Source organism: Juglans regia, chromosome 11 (genome assembly GCF_001411555.2).
Source record: "Juglans regia cultivar Chandler chromosome 11, Walnut 2.0, whole genome shotgun sequence".
NCBI classification, from domain to species: Eukaryota; Viridiplantae; Streptophyta; class Magnoliopsida; order Fagales; family Juglandaceae; genus Juglans; species Juglans regia.
In genome coordinates this window covers 12,965,240-12,988,801 of record NC_049911.1, presented here as the reverse complement: position 1 = coordinate 12,988,801, position 23,562 = coordinate 12,965,240, and the positions used below count along the sequence as shown (strand labels likewise).

At 36.3% G+C, this 23,562-nt stretch overlaps 1 protein-coding gene across 1 annotated transcript; it reads right to left on the bottom strand.

Moving 5' to 3' along the window:
• Window positions 1–2,501: 2,501 nt before the first annotated feature.
• LOC108995225 (probable prefoldin subunit 4) lies at window positions 2,502–13,417 on the bottom strand. Its single transcript, XM_018970741.2, has 3 exons — window positions 13,301–13,417; window positions 13,055–13,165; window positions 2,502–3,008 (listed from the first exon to the last, which is right to left on the bottom strand). The coding sequence occupies exons 1-3, from the start codon at window positions 13,307–13,309 to the stop codon at window positions 2,748–2,750; spliced, it is 381 nt and encodes a 126-aa protein (XP_018826286.1). The 5' UTR covers window positions 13,310–13,417; the 3' UTR covers window positions 2,502–2,747.
• Between the last annotated feature and the right edge of the window lie 10,145 nt (window positions 13,418–23,562).

Genomic DNA, 23,562 nt, shown 5'->3' with positions numbered 1-23,562 from the left:
CTATTAGATTTACTTTATAACAAAATTAACTTTACAATCTAATGAATTATATCAAGTTACATCAATTTGTGGAATTATTTTTGTGTAATTTGTTTGTAGCTAGAGTATTTACCTTGTTTGATTTATGAGGGTAAACAACTCGAGTTTGAGCATGTGGCGAGGAGTCAGCCCTGTTTTATTCGAACTCATATCAAGCTTATCTTTTGAGTCTTAGATGGAGCTTGTTTGTGAGCTATTTTGTTTTTACAAAATAGATTATTACATTATGAGAAATAATTTGTACAAGTTTCAAATAAACAAGTTTCATGCAAGTCCTCGTAAAAAAATAAACTCCATCTTAAAAGTGTTAAAAAAAAAACTATTCTCTATTTATGGGATCCGTTTTTTTATAAATGATTTATATAAAACTTGTCTATTTGATACTTATATCATTATATCTTTCAATTTTGTCTGCAAATTTTGATAAAATTCTGGTTTTTATTTTTTCAGAAAATCAACTTGCAAGTTTATATTTTGACTAAGAATATGATTTCCTTTATTTAAAGTTAAGATTAATACCATAACAATAATAAATAGAATTTTTTCTAAGTTCATAGAAACTTGTATTAAACGAGCCAAGTTTAAAGAGATAAAAGGGAAATTAATGGTTTAATTCAGTTTTCAACCCCCAATGGGTTGAGTCAAATTGTGAAGACACTAGTCTTTAGGTCTAATACTTGAATTTTGGGTGCAAATAAATTTGATAAATAAGAGAGAAAATTGAATAAAAATATTAAAAAGTAAAAATATTATTATAACATAATTTATTAATAAAATTTTTGTTTTGAAATTTGAAAAAGTAGAATTGTTTTTTTATTTAGAAATTTGAAAAATTTATAATAATTAGGTGAAAAACTTGAAAACTTGAAATTGAAAATTGTTTGTCTTTAAATGGTATTTTGATATCAAGATGAGACGAGATTTGTTCAGAATATGTGTAAAACCAAACGGGACCTAAGTTATTTCTTGCCACCCAGAAAGGAAATGATTTACATGGAAACAAAGTATAAGGATCCAAGGAAAAGCCAATTTTCCTGTAACAGTTGGCAAAGTGCTTCCGTTATCATTGACATAGCTATAAATTTTTTAAATAAAACCGGCCTTCCAGGACCACAGAACCCACCTGTAGTAATGAGGAACACCAAATGACAACGTACTTTCCAATGCATGTTTCCATATGCCTGTAGCCTATCTGTAAAGAAAACCACCCCCCAACAGTAACCTGACCTCACCTACGTGTTTCCAACAATTATCTACTATGTATGGATACTAGGAGGAATAGAAAATGAACTTTTCATTGGATTCGACCATCGTGACCTTATACTTTTCACTTATTTTTTATTTATCGTGATGGATAGAAATAAACGAGGCTGTTATTTGTTAGTTTTTTTAGTTGAAGCCGGACATGGCATCAGTGTTAATAGTTTGGAGTACAAATTTTTTTGTTTTTTTAAAGTATATATGTAAGTACGGATCGAAGAACTTTGATATACACTCATTTTGTAGTGTGTACATTTCATTCCGTAATAATTCATAAGTCCTAACATCACCATTTCGCCATTAGCGCTTCAAACGCTTCAAGAGGGAGGAGGGCGGAGCCTCTCCTTGCCCTTCTTTCCTTTTCCCGAATCCCCGATGCGGCGCAATACATATGTCCAGTAGTAGTGGGAATTTTAGTATTTTCAGTTATTCTGCTCACAGTTGTCCCATCCCATTGCCAAAGAAAAGACAGCAAGAATCTACCCTTGGGTTCGTTCGTCTCCGCAAGAATGGAACATACGTGACACATCAAGTAAAATGCTAAATCCCCTTAATGGCTTCATGCAAACAAGCAGTGCTACACTCATGATTGAAATACTCTAATACACTTACGATTCCTTCATGCAGTGCAAATTTGAAATCGCTAGACCACTACAAAAAACAACCTTTCAACTTTCTACTTTTTTTTTTAGGCCCCAGACTGTCAAGCTCCTTGTTTTCTTTACTCGCTCCTAAAAGAGCAAAGAATGCCGCACATCTGTTAACCATTCAGAATATTCAACTCTCTCATTTTCAGCTTTTAGACCAGCCAACCTAGAAGTGCAGGCAACTCTTTCGAAAAGAGGTTTTAATGCGTCAGTTCTAGAAACCAATCAAGCAAATGCATAGAATTTTTTAGTGGAAGGAAGCTCGATTGAGCTTTAACATCCCAGATATCAAAGCCATTTGTAGGACGAAGATTCCAGAAAAATCTAGCATTAGCCATCCGGAAGGAGGCAAGAAAGGGAGTGTCTTTCCCTCTTAAGTAGGCATGGTATGAGATTCACAAATATCTCGTATCAGCTTAATTTTCTTTTAGCCTAGGGATCAACAAGAATCAAACATGCACGATACATCAGGTGACATGCACTTCTACTTTTATCAGCTGGCAAGATAAACATAAGAGACATAAACAAGATAATTACAACAGCTAATACATAATAAGAAGTAAAAAAGAATAAAGACTTCTTTGAAACAGAACGAGTTTAAAAGTACTTGAGCCAGAAAACAGAAACCAATTCATGACATATGCCAACAAGACAGATGAACATCCACTTAAAAATTCTACCGTCTAATGACAATGGTGAAGTAACTGTAATATCCAAACCTATCAGAATCTGCAGGAAGTCAAGTAATCATATCATCAGAGCATAACTAATGAAATTATACAAAGTTACAACTCATCCCTATCAATCCTCCTCTAGATTGATGGAGTCCTTGAACTTCCCATACAAAATCTTTTTCAATCCAGTCATCTGTGCAAGAACGGAATCCTTCTCTGCCTCAAGTTTTTCCAAGTTCTGGCCTGTCACCTCTTTCATCTGTTCTATCCTGCCTTCCACTTCTTCCTTTGGCACATGGGCAAAGACTTCACCTATTTGGAACCGAATCACCTCCTCATCAGTGAGAATCAATTCGTTGCTAGCATCCTCCAAATTATCATTTGTTTCCTGGGGGAAAGAGATCATTTAGTTCAAAGAGGCAAATAATTAAACGAACAGGAAATATCTCTTCAGTTTCATATAAATATACATTTTCACTGTCATATTGCATTCGACAAATAAAAGATTTCATGCTTTAATGAGCTTTAAAGTAGACAAGAGATAAGTTGACAAAAAAAAAGACTGGAAAATTCAAGGGTAACCAAGTGACTGATCTACTTTGCATTTATAGTAAAGTGATTTCTCTCTACTCTTTATCTTGTAAACATATTGTTCCAGTTTCCTGTTGACACCTCGTTTTTATGCTACAGTGGGAAATCCCTTGATGCATGATATCCAACTACTAAACTAGTAAACATTTGTGGTTTCAACTGAAAGGACTTTATTGCCATATTACTTTGGAATGGTTTGTTTGGTATGATTATATCTTGGAGACCCTAATTAAGGGGATGTTTGGAAACAATTTTCATCTCATATCTCTCATTTTCTTTCCAAACATCATTCAAACACAAACACTTCAAAACTACTCATTACAACCTTTTCAAATTAATCATTACAATTTTTCTAAATTTTCAAACGAAAAACAAAAAACAATTCAATTTTTTCAAATCTCAAAACAAAAATAATACTAAAAAAATTAAATTATAACAATATTTTTTATTCAACTTTTTATCTCTCCTTTCTCAAAACTCAATAAATACTTAACTCAAACTATCTCACTACTATTCATAAACCATCTTACTACTATTCACAAAATTCTTATCTCATCTCATTCTCCAAGCATCCCCTAAGAGTATGCATTTTGTTGCCGATTGGTCAGGTATGTGAAATGCTTTAAGAGATTTTATAACCTCTGTAGACAGCCATGGAGGGAAAATACTTCACATTGTTTATTCATTGGTGTACAACAATATATATATGTATATATATACACACACACTACATACAATTGACGATTACCCTCATAAGTTACACTTATTACATCCATGTCCTCTAACACTCCCCCTCAAGCTAGCTAGGGCACATATATCATATAAACCTAGCTTGAAACAAATAAACTTTAATCAACTCCAACACAACGACTTAGTAAACATATATGTGAGTTGACCAAGAGACTTTACAAAAGATGTAGAAATGTCACCACTTAGTATCTTATCTCGAATGAAGTGACAATAAATCTCTATGTAATTAGTCATCTCATGGAACACATGATTAGAGGCAATATGCACTGCAGCTTGATTATCACAAAATAACTTAAGAGGGACAAGAGCTGGAAACCCAATCTCTTGAAGGAAGTATTGCAACCATGTCAGCTCACTAGTAGTGTGAGCCATTGCCCTGTATTCAGCTTCTGTACTAGACCGAGCTATTATTGCTTATTTCTTACTCTTCCATGTAACCAAATTACCTCCCACAAAGGTACAATTTCCAAGTAGTAGATCTACTATTTGAATGAGATCTTGCCCAATCAGCATTTGAAAAGGCTTCAGCCCTAAGGTGTTCATTTGGTTGATACAACAATCCAAGGCCAGGAGCTCGCTTAAGATAACAAAGAATATGAATTACAGCATCTCAATGTGAGATCCTAGGCATTTGTAAAAATTGACTTAGTAAGCTCACTGCATAAGAGATGTCCAATCTAGTGATAGTGAGATAATTCAATTTCCCAAAAGTCTTTGATACTTACCTAGATCTCCAAATAACTCTCATTCCCCTTTCAAAAATTTACGATTTGGGTTCACAGGGATGTCAATAGGTCATGATCTAATATGCTAGTTTCTTCCAGAAGGTCAAGTATATATTTCCTTTGAGATAGGTTAATACCCTTTTTAGATCTACTGACTTCAATTCCAAAGAAATATCTAAGCTTGCCCAAGTCTTTTGTCTGAAACTGATAATGTAAAAACTGTTTCAGCCTAGCAAATCCAGCAGAGTCAATCCCAGTAATTATAATATCATCCACATATACAACTAACAAAATGTGACCTGCATCACTATGTAGGTGAAATACTAAATGGTCTGTTTGTCGTCTATGAATGCCAAATGCCAAAGCAGCATTGGCAAACTTCCCAAACCATGCTCGAGGAGATTGTTTCAAACCATATAATATCTTTTTTCAAAGTTGCACACAATTCCTCGATACTCCCCCTGAGCAACAAACCTAAGTGGTTGCTCCATATAAACTTCTTCATGCAAGTCGTCATGCAGAATTGCATTTGTAACATCCAACTGAAATAAGAATCAGTCTAAATTAGCAGCAAGAAAGATCAACACTCTGAACAAAGGAGATTTTGGCAACTAGGGAGAAAGTCTCCTTGTAATCAATGCCATACGTTTGAGTGTAACCCTTAGCAAGCAAGTGGGTTTTCAGACATACCACCGAACCATCAGGATGAAATTTGATTGTATATACCCATTTACAGCCAACAGGTTGTTTACCAGGTGATAGTGGAACAAGATCCCATGTCCCATTATGGTGGAGAGCATCCATTTCATTTTTCATAACTGCCCTTCATCCCGAATTTGATAAAGCATCCTAAACTGTTTTAGAAACATAAAGTTTTTAAAATTGAGAAGTAAAACATGAGAATGAAGGAGATAAAACATGACATGAGACAAATTGGCTAATCGGATGTTGAGTAACATGAGAACGAGTACTTTTGCGGAGAGCAATAGGTGGAGAGTCTGAAGTACTAGGTAACTCAAGATCTAAAGATGGAGACACGGCCGCAAGCGCCAAGAGTAAACCTGTAACGGAATTGGAAAGGCATTGAGGAGGGTTGGGTAAGGTTGGATGAGTGTGAAGGAGAAAGTGTAAGAGTAGGTAATGGTAGAAGATCACACTCAACACTCAAAGGTGTGTCCGAGAAATAGGGTATGGACTCAAAGAAGGTAACATCAGCACTTGTGAAGTAGCGTCTAAGGACACGACTATAACAACGATATCCTTTTTGAGTTTGGGAATAACCAACAAAAAAACACTTGGTAGAACGTGGATCAAGCTTATAAAAACCTGGGCCAAGGTTATGAACATAGCAAATGCACCCAAAGATTTTTTAAGGGAAAATGGTGAAGATGAAGGAAACAAAATGGAGAAGAGAGAGGAACCATCGAGAATTGATGAAGGCATACAGTTAATGAAGTAACAAGTAATAAGAACACCATCACTCCAAAATCGTTTAGAAACATGCATGTGTAATAAAAGTACTCGGGTTACATCCAATATATGACGATTTTTGCGTTCAGCCACCCCATTCTGTTGGAGTGTATAAGAACATGAAATTTGATGAACAATTCTTTTATTACTTAAGTAGCAAAGACAATAGATTGATATTCTCTAGCATTATCAGAATACAAAACTTGAAGCTTTTTGTTAAATTGGGTTTTAATTTCTTTAAAAAACACTTTGAATATGGAAATAAGTTCAGATCTTGGCTTCATAAAAAACACTCATGTCACACGAGAGTAGTCATCAATAAATGTGACAAAATACTGAAACTTATTTGATTCAATGTTGATTGGTCCCCATATATCAGAGTGAACCAATTTAAAAGAACTTGACGCTCATTTATCAACTCAAGGTACGAAAGACACGATGATGTTTACTAAGTTGACATGCTTCACAAGAAAAGGGAAACACATTACCTAGATTTCTAACTTGATGCTTCAAAAGGGAAAGAGAGGGGTGACCAAGGTGACAGTGCCATTCATAAGCAGATGATGAGGAGGATGTAAGGGCTCGAGTGAGTGACTGTTTAACATCAAGATAATACAGACCACCAGCTTCATGCCCCGTACCAATCTTGTGTACGACCCAAAAGCTTATCATACTCATCCTTTGATATACTAATCATATATTGGCAAATGGCCTGATTAGCAAATCCAGATGTCTACCATGTAGATCCCAACAATAGTCCACCGTGTGGTTAGTGCAACCACAATGGGTGCACTTACGAGATTCTCAACCTCAAGTGCGATTACCTTTGGCATCACGTCCCCCCACATGGACCTCTACCACCCTGGCCTCCACGTGCACTAGGAGCAATATAGGAGGCAACCAACCACATCATGTAACTGTGAGTCAAATTTAGTTGTCATGGATGTAGAAAAAGTATCACAATTGAACTTGGAGATAGAAACTCTACACAGGATATGAGAAAAATCACAATTCAACTTGAAAATCCAAGAAACACAATTTGGAAATATAGAAACTCATTCAAAGTATTCGAAAAAAAACCCAAATAACAAAATCTCGACCCTATATTGGTCAGAATTACACTGTATCGGCATGTATCCACTTTGAATTGCATTGTTTCGACCTGTATCGGCTCTGAACTAGCCGGTATCGGCTCGAAACCTCCCTGTATCGGGTATGTATCGGCTCGGAACCAGCCGATATCGGTCTGTATCGGGTCTGAACTGGGTATTGACCGAAACCGACTTCAACCTAAACTTAAAACCGGATTAGGTTATCCTAAACGAGAATAAGTGGTCTGGGAATTACCTTATCCTCATTACCAAATAGGCATTATTCCAGATAGGAACAATCTTTTACTCCAGGTTGGGGTTATTTGCACTTGAGGATGGGATGGCTTATCCCTGCAACCAAACACTCCGTCCCTTCGACGTTGCTGGCGACAGGCAGCACTTCCGACGGCCACTGACAACGGGGAACACATCGGGATGCACAAACAACGACGTCGAACTCACCCCTGGTGTCCAATACCAGAGATGACACCAGAAAATTGATGGAAACACCTTGAACTTCCTATCGACTGTTGACGACAAAAAGAGAAGCCGTCGGGATGCTTAGCAAACGAAAATGACCTTGGATCCAATAGCAAAAGCCACTGTTGAGCTTAGACCCAACGACAAAATTGAGATCGTAACACCAAAAATTACTCCGATTGAACATACTCTGATCGAACACCACAAACTACTTCGGCGAGCTCAAATGACGATGGCTCTGTTACCATGTAGACAGTCATGGAGGGAAAATACCTCACATTATTTATTCATTGATGTACTACAATATATATATACTACATACAATTGACAATTATACCCTCACAAGTTACACTTATTACAACCATGTCCTCTAACATATAGAGGGCTCTTTTACTATGTTTTGAGCTTTTTTTTCCCTATTTTGTTTTGGTAGTTTATATCTTAGTTCAAGAGTTTTTCAAGTTACTTTCCTGTTTACCAAGGAATCCTGGTCCATGCATGAAGAAGCTTGGAAGTAGCCTATATAATACAAGGCAATAATGAAATCTAATATATGGAGAATGACTTCAATAAAATCCCATCAGTTTTTCTCAAAGACTTAAGGGTTTGATTGTGTACTCCTTCCTATGAGTGACTTTGCTTAGGAAACTTGAAAGTGATTGTCTAGGCTGTGTTGCCCTTTCAATTTTGTTTCAACAGCCTACTGCCAGAAAATTCATGGTTTCTAATTCAGTAACATTGGAGGCATCAAATCAAAATTTGTTCATACTAATTAACTAAAAACACTTTTACATAGAATTGCAACCAAGATTCCATCAAGAAATGTAACTATAGTGCTGAATTCCAAAGCCTCATGCATTGGAGTTGGTATCAGAGTCCCCTAGCTTCTGTCCTGCATCACTAGGATTAGAAACTTTTAGCAATATTAATAGATTCCTTTGTGCTAGTTAATGAACCATCACTGAATTACAGAAATGCAAAAGTAATCTTGCATAGAGAGAGAGAGAGTACGTTTCTATTATGTGCTTTTCTTGTACAATAACCTTTTTTTTCATAGTCCTGCATCACTTGGATTACAATAATATAATAGGAGGAATTGCACCATTGCAGACATTTGAAACAACTAAACAATTTGGAATCAAGTCGATCTTGTTCAAAGACCTAAAACTTACACAACCCACTAGCACATTCAGTGACTTCCAAATTGGCCTTATTTATTTAGTTATTTATTTGATCATAAGAATAGGCAAAAGCCCAAGTATACGGGACATACACAAGAGCATCACCTATGCATGCTAGTTTAGTGACGCAAGAAATTCATGCCATTAAAATCAGCTACAATCGACCAATGGAGGTGAAGTATTAAGAAAACAATTCTAAGCTCATCCATTGACCACTCTCAATCTTAGAAGCTTCTTTCGTTCCTCTTCCTCCAAATACACTACCATAAACATATTGGGACCATCTTCCATATTGTTGCAATCTGAGAGTTTCCCTCCAAATTGGTCTTATTAATAGAAATATATTATTTAAAGTTAATAAATTAGTTCAAGATATTGAAATTATCACTCATTATTCTGGCTCATCTTCTAATATGTATCCAGATATGAAAATACTTCACAAGATGCTCATGAATCAAGTCGAATTCTCTCTAGCATCTTTTTTTTTTTTTTATTTCCCTTGATAAGTAGTTGTAGATTTTATTATAAAGAACTCAAAAGGGATAGCCTGAATACACAGAAAGTATAGAAAATGAAATTTTGAACCTGAGTATTCAAAAAGCATGCCTAGAATTCTCTTATGCATCTTATAGGGTATTCTTAGAAATTGTAAGTTTTCTAGATTGTGGGGATATTCAGGATTGCAAATGATAACTTGAGTTTGAAATTGTGTGGCTAAAATCAGAAGGCTTTTTGGAAGAAATCAAGTAGTGGTGGGACTCAAAACATTTTCAAGGCTCTCCAAGTTATATTTTCGTGAGAAAAAAAATGTTAAAAGATGATATGGAAGTTTGGAATGAGGTATTTGGGGATATTGGAAAATAGCAGAGACTTCTTTTTAAGAGTTGAAAGGCCTCAATGTGATTGAGGAAGATAGCCATTGTATGGTGAAGAGAGATTAAATGAGACACTTATAAGTGACCTGCAAAAGGAAAACCCTTATCAAGGAGATATGTTGGAGACAAAAGTCCAGGGGTTGGTTGCTTTAAGAGGGGGATAAATGTACTAAGTCCTTCATCGGCTGGCCCATTCAAATAGAAGAAATAATACCATTGATTCCATATTTATACACTGAACAAGTTAGTTGGGATCTATGTTGGAAACATTACCCACCAAACAATTCCCTTGAGGGAGGCCCTTCTGTTAAAAAGACCCTTTGGAGTGAGCAAGGTGTGGGAGGTAGTGAGAACCCTAAGTGGAGATAAGACATTAGGCTCAGATGGCTATTAGACAGGATTTTTCAAAACCTATTGGGATGTACTAAAAGAAAAGGTAATGAAGGTGTACCATGAGTTTCACTTGAAAGGCATCTTTTGATGAACCTTAATGCTACTTTCATTGATCTTATTCCAAAGAAGCAAGAAGCGGTTGATATTAAGGATTTTTGGCCTATTAGCTTAGTGGGTAGTGTTTCTAAAACCGGGCTAAGGTAATAACGTTAGGATTGCGCCTCCCTCTCTCCCTCTATGATGGTTATTTCCAGTGCTATTGACTAAAAATAATTACGTCTCCTTTTTCTTCAGTTGACTAGTCATTTGATCATTTTCTCCTTTACTTTTGCTCCTCCATTAGTCCTTTTCATTCATTTTTTCTTTTCTATTATCACAGTGGGAAGAATGGGTGTTGTGAGGAAGTTATTTGTAGACACGAAGGTATCTAAATTCATATCGGAAGGTGCTGGCATCGTTTGTTTTGTAGAAAGAAGCAGAAAGGTGGTGAAGGAGGTCAACATGTGTAGAGTCACAGCAGGTTGGCTCGCACACATGGTGGAGGCTTGTGCGGCATTCTTGGGTAGTGGCAAGTTTCATGAAACCTTTAGAGACGAGAACCATGCATTGTTGGCCCAAAGGTGCTCCAATGAGTACGATCGTTACTTGGTGTTGAGGTGATGGAGCAAGAAGAGGGTTCAAAGCTATACCAGAAGCTGTGAAAGGGAAGGGGTGGTTGAGCTTTGCAGAAGTTCTCAAAGGTCTGCTGAGAAACTCTGTTTTAGGTGTCCAAAATAGAGGATCCACTATTGTTGGTGCCCTCAGCAGAGGGACGATCAGGACACATAATGTCATGAGTTAAAATGACAGAGGAAGGAATTAACCTAGCCCAAGAAATTGGTGGGTCAAGAATGGTGTCGGGCAATCTTCTCCAAAAGCAAGTTCTTCTTGGGGGCCAATGATTGGGGATTTTACTATGCAGGTCTCCCAAAAAAGTGTGCCAACTGATAAGGAGGCTCCAGAACATGGTGTTGTCGCAAAGACCCACCCCGACAAGGAGATTGTAGGGCAAACGTCAAGAGGTAGTGTGGCGGGCTTAGTAGGTCCTCATACAAACTTGTTGGCAATGGCGCAGTCTTCATCCCAGGTCACACAGAAAGAAGCACCGGCAATTAAGTCTATTAGAAGATGCGACACTGCTGGGATCCATATCGATAAGGAAGTTTGTAGGGGTGGTGATAGTGGACAGTGTATTGGGTTTAATGGGGCCTCATCCAAACTCCCCCGTATTTTTGCAAGCTTTAGTGGTAATGTGTGAAAGGTGTCCTCGTCTCCCTCAAACACTGGTAATGTGTGAAAGGTCAAATAACTTGGAGCTAGTAGATGGGCAAGTAGATTGGGTTGGCTAGACATTGCAGTTTGAGGATGGACTGGATGGGACAAGGGAATTTCCATTGGTGCCTTAGGAAGGAGAACTATTTGGGGCAAGTGATCGGGGTGACTAAGGACGTTGTTTCTCCAACTACTCTGCCTCTAAACCATAACACAACAATTGGATGCTACAAAAGGTGAGGGAGATACAACAATGTGTGGGGACCTCATGTGAAGGATTTGAGGACTAGCTCACTATAGAGGAGGGTCATCTCCAAACACCAAGTCAGGACCAAGGAACAAGGAACAAGGAATTAAAGTGGTTTCATTGGTCTATTTATTATGATGCAAAGGAAAGGCATTCAAGTCGAGGTAGGAATAAAGTGATGGTGGCATCAATAGCTTATGAAGCCTAAGATTAATAACTTAGAATGTCAGGGGGCTAAATGAAGCTAATAAGTGCCTTTGGATAAAATGGAATTGTATGCTTGCAGGAAACAAAAAATGGAATTTACATGTAGAAGCATTGTCTGGAGTGTGTAGGATTGACAATATGTTGGTTGGTCTTATCCATTTTAGTGGGCCTCAAGTGTAGTAGTAGTCACGTGGAATAGAAGTGTGTTGGAGAAAGTTGAGGAATACTTGGGGATTATACAGTGGCTTGCTCTTTTAAGAATGTAGATGATGGCTTTACCTGGGCAGTAGCTCAACAGAAAGAATCCCACCCAACCTAAACAATTAAAGCCATTAGACCATGACTTCAAAGGATACACATATGCACAAGAAAAAGGCTGTTAGCTTGTCCTTAACTTCCTTGGTTTTAGCCTTTCCCAAATGTCCTCTTTAATATCTTCTTTTCACCATATTTTCACATTGTGTCCTGTTTCTATTAGGGCTCAATTCAAGCATTACTAAAAATACACTTCTACACATACCATGTTTTGCTATTTATATTCAATTGATCCAAACAAACCCATTAAACAAAACCTAGAACTCATCTAATAGTCAAATCGAGCTTAGCAACAACTTTGACAAAACTTACATTCAAATACAATCAATCCAAACAAACAATAATAAACTATTTAAATTAAAGAAAAAATCGGAGCCATGTTAATTCTAACTTCCAAAACCCATCTATGATTAAATAAAAATCTAAATAACTCCCTAATCAGAAAGTAACAAAAATATTTACCAAGAAATGGAAGTTAACAACAGATGAAGTGAGAACCAAACTATATCCCTCGAGATTATGCCAAAATCAAAATGGGGTATAAGAATTTCTCAAAACCCATTTCAAATTATGAAAAAGATAGTAACTCACGACTCCATATAGCACCTGACAGTATTTATTCAGGAAAAAGAAAGGAGGAAAAAGCATAAAACAAATAAATGCAAATCAAGATGAATCCGAACTTCAATAAGAACCTCAAACAATACAACATTATCAGAAACCTTGTACACTAAAATAAATAAATAAACAAATAAAAAATCAATTTTAACTTTTCCAATATACTTGTATACAGTATACCTTGGCGATTTTGATCTCATCCTCGAGCTCGTGAAAGCGGTTATTTAATCTTCCAAACTTATTAATATTCTGCTGGTCTCCCCAAGTCACCTCCGTTTCGGAACCTCCACCCTTCGTGTCAGATTTCAAGCACGCAGAATGGATAAAAATAAAAATAATAATAAAATAAATTCAAGTATAGAAGTAATGATCATACGAATGGAATTTTTGAGGATTTTGTTAGGGTTTCATACGGATTTTGATTACCTGCTGCATGTTTGTTTGATGGCAGAAGATTGGAGAAGCTCGGTGCAACTGCGATCTGCGGAGGACTCACTGGGCGTGTGGAGTGTATTACCCCTGCGGTACGGATTACACCTACAATTTTTTTACCATTATTTTATTATTACTATTGATCTTAGTCGCTTGATTGGAATTAATTAAAATAGTAGTGAAATTAATTTATTAAAATAATTTAATAACAGTATTAAAATGTTTTGAGTTAAAATATTTTATTAGATTTTGATAAATAAGAGAAAAAAAAATTTAAATAAAAATATTATAAAGTTAAAATATTATTAAAATCTAATTTTTTATATTATTGTTTTTTTAAAATTAAAAAAATTATATATTTTTTGTATTTTGTTTGAAAGTTTTAGAAAAGTTGTAATGATTAGATAATAATTAGATAAAAAAATTAAAAATTTTAAATTGAAAAGTGCTTCTATTTGAATGATATTTGAGAATAAAATTATAAGAACTTTTAAGATGAAATCATCTTACTTCCCAAAAAAGCCCAAAATCAAGTAAAAGAATCACGTCACTTTATTAGAAAATAATTTTAATTTTATATGATTACTTTTCATTTTAAATGGGATTGTAAAATAATTATAGATTAATGGTAAGTTTTTCTTAGGAAAATGCTGGGGATCCCGATTCTTGATCCCGTTTGACGTGGTCCCTCCACGTTGTCTTGCTTTTAATTGTTTTTCCCACGTTGCTAAAACACATCCCCTTGAGCTTGGTCTCCTTCTACCCAGCCCCATCGCCCATCGAGTTCACCCCTCATTCCCACGAGTTCATTTCCCCTCCCCTCCTCTCCCCTCCATCTACGACCTCATCTCCTACCAGCACAAGGTAAATTTTTTTTTTTCTCCTCCCGCTTGGCATTCTCCTTCTTCCCAGCCCCATCGACTTCATCGTCCCCAACCCCAACGATGATACAAATCATTAAAGCAAAAACACAAAAAAAAAAAAAAGGAAGGAAGAAGAAAATTGCTGCTCAGGTCTAAAGATTAATGCTAATAAAATTGATATAACCAGAGAGAAATCATACACAAAAGCCCTTTACACCATGATTAGAACGACCCATTTTACAGACCAGGAACCCAGATAAAGGGTGTAAAGATCGGCCGGTGGGTGCAGGGAAAATTGAGGTAAAAAAAAAATTTAATTTACCTTGGAGATTCCATCGGAGATGGAGGAGAGGGGAGACAAACTCGTGAGGCTGGAGACGGTGAACTGGATGGGGCTGGGGGGTGACGTCGATGGGTGATGGGGCTGGGGAGAAGGAGACGAAGCTTGGGGCGAGGGGGGGTGTGTTTAAAAAAAAATTAAATCACGTGTCAAACGGGAAGAGAAGGAGACCAAGTCGATGGGCTGGGAAGCAACGTGGGATTAAAAAAATTAAAGGCTGTGCAACGTGTAGGGGCCACGTCAAACGAGAAGAGAAAACAGGATGAATAAGCAGGGTCTATAGCATTATCCTTTTTCTTATCATGACTGGTTCGTTTCTTTGTTTGTTTTTCTTTCTTCAATTGGTACCAAGTATTTCTGACAAAGTAACTAATTGTAGGAATGCAGGAATCCTCAAACAAAGAGTTGTTTCTTCTATTTACTTATTTATAAAAAGGGTGCAACTCTCAAAAACTTGTCTAAAACACAAGTTTAACACATTCCAGTCATAAGTAATAACCACAACGTTTTACCAATTTTCTAAGAGAAATGATAAATACAGCGTTAGTGCATGTATGTGAAAAAAGTTTCCTTTTTTGAAAAATGCTATGCTAGGGTTGCTATTTTTCCTTTGCTTGCTAGGGTTTTACATGGTTTGCATGGCGGTTGTTGATGCCTTTCGCCTCCGGCAGGTTAGCCTCGGTTGTTCGCAGATCTCATATATGTTGTGCCGCAGCCGTTGCCAGAGATAGAGGTGGCTTTCCGTCCACCCAAAGTCAAAGATGGGGAATTATGCTTCATGTTTTCGGCAGAGGAGTTACAGAGAACTGCTTAACCTTTTCATTTCTCCATGGTGCTCAAGTTCCTGTAGCAGAGGCCATCCTTAGATGCCATGAGAGCCTTCATCCGTAGCCGATGGGGTCTATCCAATATGCCAGTGGTTTCTTCTATGCAACGTTTGAGAAACGTCTTCAGTCGAATGTCCTCTGAATCTGATTTCAACAAGGCCTTATCCAGGGAGTCTTGTGACGTGAATGAGGTTTTGTATAGATCATTTGCTTGGACACCAGATTTTGATGAAGATTTTGAGCATCCTCGTGTATCGGTTTGGGTATTTCTTCCTGGGCTCCCATCCAATTTCTATCACTCGTCTATGCTTAAGTTTCTTACGATGCTGATAGGGAAGTATATTCAGCGGGATAATTCCACTACTTGTGCAACCAGAACAAACAATGTACAGGTATGTCTTGAGATTGATTCATCTAAAGATCCTCTTTCATATTTTTGGATAGGCAGACCTAGGATGCAAGGAAGTAGGAGGCATGAGATTATCTTTGAAACGTTGCCTCCATATTGTTCCTTTTGCAAATGTTAGGGACATAATGCTAGAACATGTCGTAATGGTAGTGATCAAAAAAAGAAACTGAAGGGGGGCCAAGTTTGGGTTAAGAAAGGAGAAAAATCTGGGGTTGAGGGATCACAGTTGTTGGAAACTGCACTGCCAGAAGTCGAGGGCACTATGTTGGCCACTACTGATATTGTAGGGCAAGAGGTTTTTGAGAATTTACCAGATTTTTTTTTTTATGCTGATAGAGTCATCCATGAACAAAAAAATTATGAAAATGGTTCGGGTATGCTGGTTGGGCATGTCTCTGGAGCTCAACAAGAAGAGTTGCTGGGGTCTATGGCATTTCAAGTGTTGCAGGGTGTAGGAGGAGTTAATTTCTCTTCAGGGTATGCAGGTAGTAGATCTGATAATACATTGGGCCAGCGTGAGTTGCATGGGGTTGAACCGTTTGTGCAAGGTGATCAACGTGCGATACAGTTTGTGGGCCAGCATGAAGTTCAGGTTGTTGCCATCGGGAAGAAAATTCCGCGGGCCAGAGTAAGCAGCAATTTGTGGGCCAAAGGGAGGAGCAGCTTGTGGGCCAGAGTGAGTTCCATGCCATGGTATATGTGGATCAGCGGGAGGAGTTGATTGGGCATGAGGCCCAATGTGATGCAATTGGGTTCAGTTTGATTACACCAGAGGATCAGACCAGGGTTGCTGAGAATGTTAATAAAATGGAAATGCCAGATAATTCCCAATCTGAACTTAAATTCGAGAGAGATAGATTAAAGGAAGCCATGTGAAATGATTATTGTACTGACTTGGAGGACCCAAGCAATACAGTTGGTAAGTTTTAGAAAAAGAGCTATACTAGGGCGGTGACCTTCCAAACTTAATCTATGACTAGTCCCATTATTTTTTGGAATATTAGGGGAGTTGGTACTTCTTAGTTGCGGTTGAGAAAAATCATAAAAACTTATATGCCTAATATTTTAGTTTTGGTTGAGCTTTTTTGGCTAGAGGAAAAAGTTCCTAATTTTTTGGGTTGGTTTAGTTTTGAGTTCTTTATCACTAACGAAGTGCAAGGTGGAAAGATTTGGCTGTTGTGAAATTCGGCTGTCAGTTCAATGGTTGGCAGGTTTTAATCAACAGGTGACTATGAGAGTTGAAGAGAATGGGTAAGTCTTACTTTTTACCATTGTTATGCTAAGTGTAATCAAATTGAGAGGAAAGCTCTTTGAGAGGATATGGAGGCTACTGGTAGTGGCAGCCTTCCATGGGTTATTTGCGGAGATTTCAATATTATTAAAGATGATTTGGAATAGAGAGGTGGTCATCCCGGCCTTTTTTTAGGTATGGAAGATTTCAACCTGAAAACTGTGGTTTGATGGATATGTGCTTCAAAGGACCGAAGATGACTTGGTGCAATGGTCAAGGCAGATTGGCTCGCAGCTGGGCAATGTTAGATAGATGTTTTATTAATTCTAATTTTATTAATTATTTTTCTAATGTCTTTTTCCAGGTGTTGGCTTGTACTACCTTTGATCATTCCCTGTTGATGATCCAAATGGGTGAGGATCCTTTTAGGTATGGGCCTAGTCCATTTCGATTCCAATTTATATGGACTGATCATTTAGATTTTCTTCATCTTGTGGAAGGGGTGTGGAAGCAAGAGGGGCTTGGTATTGGGCTTTGTAATTTATCTTTTAAATTGAAAAGGGTTAAGGTGGCACTTAAGGAGTGGAATCAACGTGTTTTTGGTAGGACTAATATCATTATTAAAGAGTTAGAGCAACGTATTGATAATTTAGAAAATCGTCTTTAAGTCTGTTTTAATGAAGAGGATGCTAATGACTTTTTGGCATCTAAGTTGGAGTTATTAACCTAGATGGGTAGAGAGTACACTCGTCTTTCTCATATGGCCAAGAAAAGTTGGTTTAAAGATGGGGATCAAAATTCTAAATTTTATCATACTTATTTGAACGCCAAGTATCATAAGCGGGTTAAGGACATGTGCTTGGCTGATGGTACTATTTTAAATACTCCTTTTGACATTCATAAGGCTATAATTAAATATTTTCAAAATTTCTTGAGTCATAGTAGTTTTTGTGAAGTGCCTAATTTAAGTGATTTGATTCATCCGGTTATCTCCGATGAGGAGAATTGGGCTATTTGTAGAGCTCCTTCTTTGGAGGAAGTTAAGGACACTCTTTTTAGTATTCCTATTGATAGCAGTCCTGGAACAGATGATTTTGGTTCTGATTTCTTTAGAGTTTGTTGGGATATTGTTAAAGAGGACATTTTGGAAGCCATTGTTGATTTTTTTAACAATCACTCGCTTCCTAGATTTTACACTTCTTCTTCTATTGTCTTAATCCCTAAAATGGATAAGCCTTCTGGTTTTGATAAATTTAGGCTTATTAGCCTCTGTTCGGTGATTTATAAGATTTGTGCTAAGATTATTGTGGGTCGTATGATGAAATTGCTCTCTAAGATGATTTCTCAAGAGTAAGGGGTGTTTATTCCGGGTCATAGTATATTGAGAATATTAGTTTAACCTAGGAGGTGGTCCACTCTATTAATAAAAGTTCTAATGGGGGAAATGTTTTGGTGATGCTTGATATGTCTAGCTTATGATAGAGTGGATTGGAATTTTTTATTACATGTCTTGGCTAATTTTGGTTTTTCTTCTCATGTTTGTGATCTTATTAAGTCTTGTATTTCCCCACCCTGGTATTCAATTATGATGAATGGTACTTCTTTGGGGTTCTTTAGAGGTGAGTGTGGTTTGAGACAAGGTGATCTTCTTTCTCCTTATTTGTTCATCATTATGCAAGAGGTGCTCTATCGCCTTCTCAAACAATATTTTGAGAATGACAAAATTAGTCAGTTTACTCAAGCTAGAGGTACCCCTCTTATTTTCCATCTTATGTATGCTGATAATATTGTTATTTTTGCTAGTGGTGGTAAGAGGTCTTTGAGAAGTTTGATTAAAGTTTTGAAGTTTTATGAATATTGGACAGGTCAAGTTCTTAATAAGGATAAAAATGCCATTTATTTTTCCAATAAAATTCTTGTCTCCAGGAAACTTCTCTTCTTCGTATTACAGGTTTTTCTAAAGGGACTTTCCTTTTAAATATTTGGGTGTGCCTTTCGTGGTAGGTAGACTTAAAGCTAGTCATTTTGGTGAATTTCTTGGGAAAGTTAATAAGAAAATTGCAAGCTGGAAGATGAAAATGCTCTCAGCAAGTGAGTGTACTATTCTTTTTCGTCATGTCTTATCTAGTATGACCATTCATCTTCTTGTTGTGTTACATGTTCCTAATGTTGTGCTCATGTCGTTGAATAAGCTCCTAAGCTCTTTCTTTTGGGGTGAATCTGATGGTAAAGGTAAGAGGAAGTGGATCTCTTGGAAGCATGCTTATAGGCCTACTGAAGAAGGTAGTTTGGGTATTCAGGATTTGGGGGACATTCAAAGAGCTTTACATATGAAATTTGTTTGGCATCTCATGCAAGGTCATTCTTTATAGACGGATTTTTTTAAATGTAAGTATGTTAAGGGTAATCACTTATCCCTTTTGGTGCCTAATAAGGGGACCCGGTTTTGGAAGTCTATTGTCCGTAGTATCCTGAATGTTTTAAATGGTTCTAAATGGATTGTGAAAGATGGTAATATTTCTTTCTGGTATGATAATTGGGAGGAGGGAGACCCTCTTAATGGCATCATTTTCCAGTGCTTGAGAAACCTTTGTTGGAAATAAAAGAATGTCGTATTGAAAATGGGTGGGATATTCCGTTATTGGAAAGGCTTGTGGGTTATCAGAAAGATTCTGATCTATATCAGTTCTTGGCTAGGAGGAAGAAGGGGCAAGATGTACTAATTTGGTTGAAAGATAATGGTGGGAATTTTAATACTAAAAGTGCTTGAGATTGTATTAGGATTAGGGCATCTTCTTTACCTTGGGCTCAGTGGATTTGACATATTAACCTTCCTAAGAAAATTTTAATTATGATGTGGAAGGCTATTAATTGTTTGAGCATTGATAAGAGGCTTAAAAGGATTGACATCCCTTTGGTCTCTAAATGTAATTGTTGTACTATGGAAGATACTGAAGATTTGAATCATGTGATTTGTTTTAGAGATTTTGCTAGACGTATTTGGCGGTAATTGGCCGCAATTAAGCTAGGAGTCCATATGGGTGTTTTTCAAACATAGCAAGAACAAACAAATTTTTGGTTTCGTCGGGCGGGTAAGTCTTCCCAGGTGCAAATAATTTTTTGCCTCCTCTCTTCAATTGTCTCTTGGAAGTTTTGGGATAGGCGTTGTAAGGCCTGGTACGATGATAAGGTGGACATGGTTGAGTCAGTTTGGCATGTTATTAAATTATGGTTTCGCCGTATTATAGACCTGATCATGAAAGCTTCTACCATTTCTACCAAGGATGTTGCTATTTAACCTAGACTGGAAATTCCAATCTTAGTACCTAGACCTAAGAAGGTTCGAGTGGTGAGGTGGATTCAGCCTCCTCAAGATTGGGTGAAACTTAATATTGATGGTAGTAGTTTTGGTAATCTGGGGCGTCAGGAGCTGTGGGTGTTATTCGTGATGACTGTGGCAGGTTACTTGAGGCTTATTCTATGGTTTTGGGCATGGGTTCTAATAATTTTGCTGAAATGAGAAGTTTGTTGGAAGGTATTTGTAGGTGCTATCAATTGGGCTTTTCTCAGGTTGAGATTGAGACTGATTCTCAACTCTTGGTCAATTTGCTCATCAAGGGTGAATGTAATATCTGGTATTTAAAGGATTTTTTGGACAAATTACATGTTTATTTGAATTGCATGGAGTATAGAGTGAGACATGTTTTTGGGGAATGTAATGCCGTGATTGATTTTGTTGCCAAGTAAGGAGCAGGAGGCTTAAATTCGGACTGGTCTAGTGAACATTTGCTGTCTAGTAGTCTTAGAGGTCTTCTTCGCATGGACATAATTGGTCTCTCATATATGCGGATCTCATAATGCTATTCGTTGTTCTTTTTTTTATTATTATTTATTTACTTATCTTATTCTTAGTTGCATGGGTCTTTGCTTGCAGGTTTTAATTGTTTTGTCTAGGGTTGGTTCTCCAAAGTCTAGTTTTGGTTTATCTTGTACTTAATTGATAATTTGATAATTTGTTCCGTAACCGGATGTCTTAGTAATTTTGTTGCCTGAGTTTTTATTTTTTGCTTATAATGTATCCCCCAGTTGACTTGCTGTAACCATAGTTTTCTTCCGCCACAAATGAGAGTTATCAATAAAATTAAAGTATCGTCCTCTTGTTAAAAAAAATAAAGCGTTAGAGCATGTAAGCTTTAAACAAGTCCTTTAAAAAAAGTGGAATCTCTTGTATAAAAGAAAATTAGATTTTTTTTTCTTGATAGATCTCATTTTTTATCAAAAGGCTACATAACCTTGGACTCATTTGGGATAGTTTGGACACTGATGTATTCTTGGATATTCCTTCCCAAATAACACCTAAATACAAAACATTTTTCAATTTTATATTTAAAATTTTCAACCTTTTATCTACTCATTACCTAATAATTATCCAAACATAAAATCCAATATAAATTTTCTAAACTTCCAAACAATATATATATATATATATATATATATAACTTTTTCAAATTTCAAAACAAAGATTATATTCAAACAATTTTTTAACTTTAAAACATTTTTATTCATTTTTTTCTCTCTTTTTTCCCAAATAATTTCATTACTATTTACAAACCATTTAACTACTATTCATAAATATTCTGAAATATTCTAAAGTGTCCAAACGAGCATACATAGAGTATCTCAAAATTATGTGAATAGTAGTGAAATGGTTTTTGAATAATAGTGAAATTATTTGAGTTAAAATGTTTTATTGGATTTTGGAAAATGAGAAAAAAAATTGAATAAAAATATTATAAATTTAAAATTTGTTTGAATATAATTTTATTTAAAAATTTGAAAATGTTGTATTATTTTTTACCTTTTGTTTAGAAGTTTGAAAAAGTTGTATTGAATTTTGTGTTTGGATAATGATTGGATAAAAACGATTAAATATTTGAAATTAAAAAGTATTTTTTGTTTTAGTGATATTTGATAAGGAAATTATGAGAAGTTTTGAGAATATCTAGTGTCCAAATAAGCCCTAAGTCCGCACAAACCATTTTTCATTTTGGAAAATGATTTGTACAATCCTACAATGTATAAGTATCGTGCACTCCTTTAAAAAAAAGTGAGGCAAAGTTGAGACCTACATAAAAAAAATCTATTTTTCATGGTAGCTCCTACTTATTTTAAAAGGGAATGCGAGAGATTATACACTATAGGATTATATGTAGCATTATTCTTCAATTCTATAATAAAGCAAAATCCTGAAATAAACTCCTAAAATCTTCTAAAATTATTATTGTTAATTATTTTTAGAAATTCTAGCCACCTTCCTGGTTGCCACCTTAAGAAATAGTCAGTGAAATTTGAAAATACCGTTAGTGCGGGCTCAAGGTGGCACCACCCTAAGCGGGCGCTAGAAAATTCACCAATCTGGTATATCTAGTGCCACCTTATGCCGGATCTACCATCCAATGCTAAGAAGGTGCTGGATTTGGTATATCTGATCGGATACCAAAATTGATCTATTAGGGTGATCTGTCACCACCTTCTCTATCGGGCACCCCATATGGAGTGGCTAGACCAACATAAGGGTAAAAACCATCCACCCATTTTTGTACATTTTTTTAATTTTAGTTATTTTAAGTTTTAAACTTTTTTAATTTGGTATGGGTGTGCTTATTGTACCCTTGAGCTTTCTATGGGAAGGTGTAAAGAATCTGGTTCACACCAAGTTGTGATTGTAGATTTTTCCTTATAAAAATATGTTTATAATAAACATTTTTCACAATTAAGAAATATCGTTGAAAAAAAACTTGTAATGAAATAAAATATAAAATCTATTTTCATTAAATATCTATATAAAAAAAAGAAATCGAGAAATGCAGTTATAATTCCCCGTACTCGGAGGGTCAGGGAGTTACTTTCTGTCACCTAAAATCATCTCTCAACAACACACACACACACACACATCCAAAGACTCCATAAAGCAGAGTCTCATTTGTTCAAACCAAACATACATGTTCCTCTACAAGGACATCAAATCCTAACATAATTAATTAGTAACTCCACAAGGTCTCAACAAAAGTATCAACATCCCAAATGCCAAGTCAATGAAATTCAAATCTATAGAATAGACTCCAACAATTCATAGTACCCTTCGGTACTTAGTCCACTACGCTCAACTAGTCTCGCCCCCACTTTCTATTTTTGATTCCCAGCAGGACCATTAAAATTATTTGAAATATTAAAGGTAATTAGGTGAGTTATCGACAACTAAGTAAACAGTGAAAATAGACTAGTATGTAAAATGAGCTAGTGACAAAATGCAAAACAAAACAGATTATCAAAGTATCAGAGTAACAATTTAGAAATATTTATATACAAAAGTCATTCGGCATAGCATAACTATGCAACATCATATCAGAACGGATTCCATGTTTAACTCTCGTGGTAGAGTTATACAAACCCTGACGAACAACTGAGCAGAAACAGACTATGATATCTTCCCCTTATTATTCTCAAAGCCCCGAGTGTGCACACAGAAAAAATCATGCAAAAAACCACTTTGATTCCAAAGTGGGTCTGCAGAAACAGAGATGTT